General features: G+C 27.8%; 1 protein-coding gene across 1 annotated transcript; it reads left to right on the top strand.

Annotated features, from left to right (window-relative positions):
• The first annotated feature begins 1,389 nt into the window (after window positions 1-1,389).
• Window positions 1,390-6,145, top strand: LOC113868091 (protein KNATM). Its single transcript, XM_027503657.1, has 3 exons — window positions 1,390-1,548; window positions 2,386-2,493; window positions 5,954-6,145. Exons 1-3 carry the CDS (start codon window positions 1,390-1,392, stop codon window positions 6,143-6,145), a joined length of 459 nt encoding a protein of 152 aa, XP_027359458.1.
• The last annotated feature ends 1,769 nt before the right edge of the window (window positions 6,146-7,914 follow it).

Raw genomic sequence — 7,914 nt, 5'->3', positions numbered from 1 at the left:
TTAATAGATCTAACATTTAGAACTTCCATAAACAAATCATTTAAATGATATACCCATGTTCTTAATAGCTCTCTCCCTCTCTTTATGTGTACATTTTTTTCTTTCTTTTTTAATAGTCACTATTTGTAGTGATTAAACCCCTCATATTAAACTTAATAATTAGTGTATTCAGATGTATATAATTTAATTAACTGTTTTTTCAATAATTTGTATTTAAAGAATAATTTATGTCATAAATGTAATTAACTTCGTTTTTAAAAAATTATTAAAATAAAATAAAGTAAAATTCATAAGCTATTTTTATATGTTCTCTTCTCTATAACCCCTTCCAAACAACTTTTTTAAAATTTTAATATATTTAATAAATAACTGTATTTCTTAAAGGTAAATACTAACCAGTGTTATTAAAAACCAAACAAAAAGATTGGTTGAAAAAAGAAATTCATCTCTTTTTATGATTTTTACTGTAATTTGACATAATTTTTAATAATAATTTATAATTTTGAATTGCTTAACCAATGCTTCAAAGACACTACTTTACAAAACCCTTTCTGAAATATATTATTATATACACAAAAAAGGTTTTACTAAAGAAAGATAAAATTTATTTCAATAATTTGTATATCTCAATGGATTAACTTTTGACTGTGAGCTAAAGATGCCTTATACATATGAAAAAAAAGGTGAGATATTAAAATGAGAATGAGACTGATGAAAGAAAAATGTTTAAAGAAAGAGAGAATGCAAGGGCTTACATTGAATATAAAAAGCAAGACTTTTAGGAAGGGGATTGTCCTTTATCTAAAATTATAGTAAACAATTGTCCTATAGTAGATAGGACCACAAAACAGTAACGGAAACAGGAATTTGGAGGAAAGAGATAAGTAAGAAGGGAACGAAAGTGAACAGTTTGAGATTTGGCTGATTGGGTTGGGGAGAAGGGAAAGGAAGAGAATGAATGACTTAGTAAAAAAGTGGAAAAAGAAAAAGACACAAAACTGAAGGTGAAGCAGTGAGTGTACTAACAAAGCCACCCCATTGCTCGAGAAAACTTTGAAGCGTTGCTTTCATGAGTGCAAAAAGACAGGGGAAACAGAGGAAGCAAAAAGGCCACACCACACCCCTCTCACACCCTCCACTCCACGTATGCATGCATTCCTCATTCTCTTCCATTACTTCCAAAAGTGGGAGCATCTCAATCTCACTGACCTCATCATCTTCATCCACCACCATATATAGTACATCACATTTCAAATCTCAGATATATATATATATAATACCCTTTTCATTTTTATTATTGTTACTATTATTAATATCTCTTGTTAGCTACCTAGCTATCTCCACTTGGTATATCATAGGTTCCCTCCCTCTTCTCAGAATTAACTAGATATGGAATCTAAGAGGCCTAACACTATTGTTGACAACTACAACCATGAAGATCACCAACAACAACAACAAGAGGAGGAAAACAATGAGATCCTCAAGAGAAGAATCTCTAGCCACCCCCTCTACGGTTTGCTTGTTGAAGCTCACTTAGATTGTTTGAAGGTCTCTCTCTCTCTCTCACTCTCTCTCTCTCTCTCTCTCTCTCTCGCTTTCTCTTTCTTTCCTTCTTCTAAGTTCTACATATATACTTCTTTCCACCCTCAGTGCATATTAATTTATGTGTTATGTATATGTTTATGCTTCTTAAATTGATCATGTAAAAGTAAGATGTGACTCAAATTTATCATGTTCTTTCTCAAGGTGATTTTGAAGAGAGAATGTGTCTTTTGGGTTTTTCTTTCCTTAATTTCACTTGTAGATGAGAACTTTGATTCATCTTATTCGACTTGTTGAATCTTGATGAAAAGAGACCGGGTTATATATACTGCAGATTGAATTGTATAAGCTTATATCATACAGTGAAGAAGGGAGCAAGTTAAATGGATATATATGCGGAAGCTCAAATTCAGTTTGTTGCCGGCTGATTAATCTTATAGTTCAGTTGTTTATTGAAAGTTGCGATCATATGAATGAATTAAGGGTCCAATTAACCAAAGAAAAAGTATAAGAAAAAGCAGATTCAAGCACTCTTTAGCCTTAACTAGTGAGATTAAACTTGTTGGTCATCCTTAATTACCATATGGAAGATATACATATATCGTAATCAGAAACCAAGAGCTTGTTCAGTTAATTTGAGCATGAACATATATTTATAAATCCTTACAAAAATGAAGCCACTTATAGACTTAGTTGATAAAATGTAGATTAGCTTGTTAATTGGTGCACCATGTACACACAAGATATATACCATAGAACAAAAGCTCATTCATTCATTCAATTATTTAAGCATGAAACTTTGAAGATGCATGGTGTAATCCATTTGTTAACACTTCTTTTCAGGTTGGAGACATTTCAAACTTGGACAATGAGCTGAAAATGGATCAGATGCAAGCAACCAAGAAACAAAACCTGGGCATGTTCAGCCAATCTGAGCTTGATCTCTTCATGGTACTTCATACACACTCTCTTGTGTGAGTTTGTTACTTTACATTATACCAAATAATGAATGAATGTTTTAAGAGGTTGCTATGGTGGATGAGTCAAGACCTTAATGAAAAGTTGGTCAAAAAACTTAACAACATATGGGAAGAATTTTCTGCATTCTGATGGACACTTCATGGTTGGGTAAAGCATGTGCTTCCTGCATGAAAGAGACTACACTTAGAAATGCGCATAGTTTTTTGTTCCAATTCCATGACTGTGACATTTTTCCTATCTGTCTCTGTGTTTGTGCTAGTATTCAGATCGTGTCTTTTCACATATACTTTAGGCCAGTTATTACTGAATAGAGCTTGCTTACTTACCATATAAATGGCAATGCCATAAATTCCCATGTCATTCTCATATGTCCCTATGATAAATATTACTCGTTTTATTATTATTTTATTTTTATTATTATATGATATTTAAGTCTTTTAACCCCCCAACTTTTCTGCATGAAGTTGTTAGTTTTCATGTCTAAAAATTAAAATAATTCTAATAATGTCATTTTTTTTAAAAAAGGTTAATTTTAACTATTTAAAAAATATTTTAAAATGCTTAAAATTTATTTTAAAAAGTGACTAAAATTCTAAAAGGACAAAACTATAGGCCAATGCTGAATAGCAAATAGCAATTTCTCAGAAAATTTATTGCTAATTTTGGGGTAAAAAATCCAACACATCACAAATGGGCAATGCTATCATTAAATATTTACTCAGAAAAAGTGGTAGCTGTCATTATCTCTGACTGAGACATGAATTTGTCAAAGTAGCATAGAACTTTGAATGGACTGCACATTGCATCACTTTGAATTGCTCATTTTTAGGAGACTTATTAGACCCACCGTCTGCAGCTACTTGTGGAAACTTTTATGTTGAAAGAATTTATGAGCTTCAATATACTTGAGGGAAGAGTTGTTGATTTCCAACTCTTAGTTGAATGAGAAATAGCTTGATAATTATATGTAATGTGAGTTGCTAATTTCAAATATAATATTTTATGTTTTGCTTTCCAAGTAGATATTATATAATATATATCACCCATGACAGCATGAGAGGTTTAGAAAAACTAAAATACACGAAAAGATAAGGATTTATAGTTATGACGATACACAGAGAGAGGGCTAATTTAAAATTTGTCTTTATATTTAACATGATTTTCGTTTCAATTTTTGTATTAAATAAAAAGTTAAATATTTTTATTTCTTAATATACATTATTTTTAGTCTATAATTTTTTTTATTTTTATATTTTTAAAATTATTAATCTGTCTTTAACAATGATGACATGATTAACTTAAATGTTCCGATTTGTTATGTGTCATTTTTTAACACACTTCATAAAAAATATTAATAATTAATAATTTTTAAAAATGTAGGAAGTAAAATCAAAATATGATATATTATAAAAAAATAAAAAATATTTAAAGAAACAATTTTGTATTTTTAGTCCATAATGAAAAAAATTAAATTAATTATTGTCATTGTCAAAAGTATAACCATATTAATATTTTTATGTAAAGTTCTAAATAAAAAATAATGTGTTACATGTAAAAGTTAAGATAAAAAAATTAATCCAAAAACTAAGTGTAAATTATTTGTACGTAAAAATTAAAACGAAAAATTGTTAAGGTATAAAAATTAAATCTAACATTGTTAGTTGACAAATGATAAGTAGAATTAATTTATAAATATTTTATGAGAACCAGAAAATAGGTTTTTTTATATAGAAGTTAAAATAAAAAATAGTGTTAGGTAAGGGGATATTTTTTTTTAACTCAACCTATAAATGCAAATAACAGTAAAAAGTCAATGATTGAGCCTTTTAGAAAACAAAAGTTAGCATTTAACTGAGGAGCCTTCTATTTATAAAGTGCTTCTAAAACCTGTGACATGGGATTCTGGTTGGTTTTCTATCTGCATTTATCATTTTGTTTATTTTAAAATTTTCAAGAAAAAAAATCTAATAAATCATTTCTTAATGGATATTCCTTTGACTGTTTGTAATTGTCAGACATGCTCGTGTTATTAATTTTTTCATTAAGATTAAAGTTTTATTTTAGTAGTTTATAGTTACATTAAATATAATTATTTTATTAAAATGAAATTTTAATTTTAACCGATAAATATCACATTCAATACTTATGAAATAGTATATAAGTTTTGTGAAAAAGGGTGATGGAGAGGGGAAAACCTGATATAAACTCAGATATAACTCTGGTAGAACTAGATCGAAGCAAATATTCACTCATTTGATATAAGGTTTGTGGCTATCTTCATTGTTTACGTTGCTGTGAATATAAGCAAATATGCTACATAATGTATATTCATAATTAAACACAGATATTGAATTTTTATTTTAGTCTTTAAAAATTAAAATTATTATTTTTATTTAGATATTTTTAAATATTATTGATTTTAGCATTTTTCATCAATATAATTTCATAAAATAATTTATAATATAAAAATTGACACGAAATAATATCTAAGTTAATCATGTCATTGTTGACTAAAACAATGATTTTTTAAAACGTGAAGACTAAAAAACATTATAATACTAAAATCAAATTTTAATATATTTTAAAGAATAAAAATATATTTAACCCTATAGACTGTATTATTCTATAACCATTTTAATTTTACATTGAATTTTCATGAGACCTTTAAACTTTCATTTTTTTTTAATCTTTGGCTCTCTTTTTAAAGATACCAATTTGCATTTCTATTTCTGAAAATTAAAATATATCAACTGTTGAGTTTTAGTATTTCAATTAGAATAATAAAGAAATTACATTTAAGTGCCAAGAAAAATACTTTTCTTGTCAAAATTGAAATTAATTTAAAAGTAGTCTGGAGCTTGTATGAATTAAAGTGAAAAGGCTTTAAAAAACAACCTTATATCACCAGTAGACATATATAATTGTCATTTTCTTCTCCTTCATTTTCACCAGTTTGTGTTCACTTTCACCATAGGACACCCTTCTTCGAGGCAACTTATCATAATACTTAAAACTCTAGAGTTATATAAAGAGTACACACTACCAAAAAAAAATAAAATTCCTATGATTTAGCCGTTAAACTTGTCTTGTTAGTATAGAGTACAGAATTTGGCTAATAAAGTAAAATTGTTAGTACAATTATTACACATCTATAGTAAAAGTATGATATATAATATTAATAAATAATTTGATAGTGAAAAAAAAATTGGCATAAGTTTGCGTAAGTTACCTCAGAATAAATAACTTCATATTGATAAAGTTAAGATATTGTATTGAGATTATATCATTTTTTAAGAGAAAAAATCTCATTAGTTTACTTAGGTTGAAGTTATTTACCCCATAGAATAACTTAGACACAATCAATTGATGTATAGGGTTATTTATAAGATTTGATTATTATGGATAAAGTGGTTATGTGTGGTTGAACTAGGAAGCATATTGCTTGGCACTTGGGAAGCTTAAAGAAGCAATGGAAGAGCCACAACAGAAGTCCATGACTTTCATAAACAACATGCATTCACAACTTAGGGAGCTCACTAAAGCAACAATGGCTACACCTACTGAACCAGCAGCTACAACATCTTCTAGTGAGTGCAAATTCAGAAGAAACCCTGCAATTTAGAGGTCCTCTTTTTCGGTGTGCATGGCATGGCAATGTAATATTTTCCAGCTAGGTTTTTAAGGATTCAATTCTTCTCAAATTGTCAAGTCCCTTGTTAAAGCCTAAATCATATATTATATGTGAAATTAAGGGGCATAACTGTTATGTATAAATTGCGGTTTAAATCTACTATAATATGCTTCCTTTTACCATAGCAATACATGAAGCTACCTCGGAGTAATTAAGCTAACCTAAAATGAGATGTTCATTTTAGAAGAAAGAAAGGGGGAGTTATTAGCAATTGAGCTTGTTAATAAATGTTGAGACTTAAGTACATTGATTATAATATATTTTTATAAAATTTTTATATTCTTATTCTTTAAAATTAGTATCTTTAGGATATATACTAATAATATTTTAACATTTTTTTTTTTTGGTTATCAAAACCACCACGAATCTGCCTCTCATTTATTCGTCACATATAGGCTATCTTATATATTTTTAGCTCTTAACTTAGTTTCCAAGTGGTCTTGTCACATAACTCAGAGACCATTACGTTTAGTTTTAGAAACCGTTTAGCATGGCAAGTTAGTAATAGGTCAAAAGATAAGAGATTGTATGATTTTAAAAAAAATCTTTAAAAAATTATTTTGTATGTTGTTTTTAAACATTCATATAAGAATAATGAAAAAAAAATATTAAATAGAATAAAAGTAAAATAACAGTTTTGTTATTAAAAGTTTAAATAAAAAATGATTTTTTTGAAATTTAACGCCACAGCACTTTGTTGGCTGTATATATATATATATATAAGCTCACTCTTGGTCATAATAATATATACAAGCAGAATAACACACTGCAACATTATGAGCCACAACATAAATTTACATTATCTTCTATTTAGTGGCTGATGTGTAAGTTTTGGAGGTTGGAATTGCGTTTGGTATGAGCTCGATTTGCTTGTTGGTTATCGTTATATAATTTATAAACTATACAACTTAAATAAAATAAATATTTTGTAACTACGTATTTCAAAAGTATAATGAGAGTTTAACATTATGTAATTCTTATAAAATAGTTGTTGGTAATGGTAATTCAATTTTTTATTAATTAAATAAAAATTAGAATTTTCAAAACAAATTGTCAAAGATGGCTTATCTTCAGTCAATCAACACAGTAATTGACATAATTACAAAGAGAATTAAGTAAACAAAATACAAAAGCAATAAATTAACTCTTACCAAAACAACATAAGAACTTCAATCAAAGTTTGTGTTTGTTGTTTTTTTGGTTTTTTTTCCTTAATTTTTCACTTATTTTCTTAACTTTACTTTTTTATTGTTTAAACTAGGAAAGAAAGAAAAAAGTATCAACGATAAACAACAAGAAGCCCAATAGCAACATAGTCAAGTTAAGAAAAGCTGGCCCATTACACTTTTGGTCCATGGGCAACTAAGAAAAATAGAAAAGAAATCTCCTTACAAATAAAGTTTGGACATTGTTAAAAAAATCAACTTTGGACCCACTATTTCCTAACAAAAACCCAATAGGCTTTTTCTTTTCTGCACCAACTTTTTTTTTCTTCTAATTACAGCATCTCTTTTTTCTGGAAACAAAAATTCAAAATATATTAATCACCTCCGAAAATTAAATAATGAAAATGGTGCAAAAATTATTATTTTTAAAATTAAATGTCAGCAACTACTTTTGAGCACTTCATCTTATTCAAGTGCATCAAGGATACTGTTGGTTGCCCAAAAAATGCTACACAAGGTTAATGAGCATTTTCC

Source organism: Abrus precatorius, unplaced genomic scaffold (genome assembly GCF_003935025.1).
Source record: "Abrus precatorius isolate BTA unplaced genomic scaffold, Abrus_2018 Scaffold5, whole genome shotgun sequence".
NCBI lineage: Eukaryota > Viridiplantae > Streptophyta > Magnoliopsida > Fabales > Fabaceae > Abrus > Abrus precatorius.
Note: the sequence above shows the minus strand (reverse complement) of the source record. Positions and strands in the feature narration are given on the sequence as shown.

Bases quoted from the DNA above. Each gene is read 5' to 3' on its own strand.
- LOC113868091 (XM_027503657.1), top strand. From the start codon at position 1,390: ATGGAATCTAAGAGGCCTAACACTATTGTTGACAACTACAACCATGAA. The intron at 1,549-2,385 runs GTCTCTCTCTCT...ACTTCTTTTCAG, and splicing joins CTCACTTAGATTGTTTGAAG to GTTGGAGACATTTCAAACTT. The intron at 2,494-5,953 runs GTACTTCATACA...TGGTTGAACTAG, and splicing joins CTGAGCTTGATCTCTTCATG to GAAGCATATTGCTTGGCACT.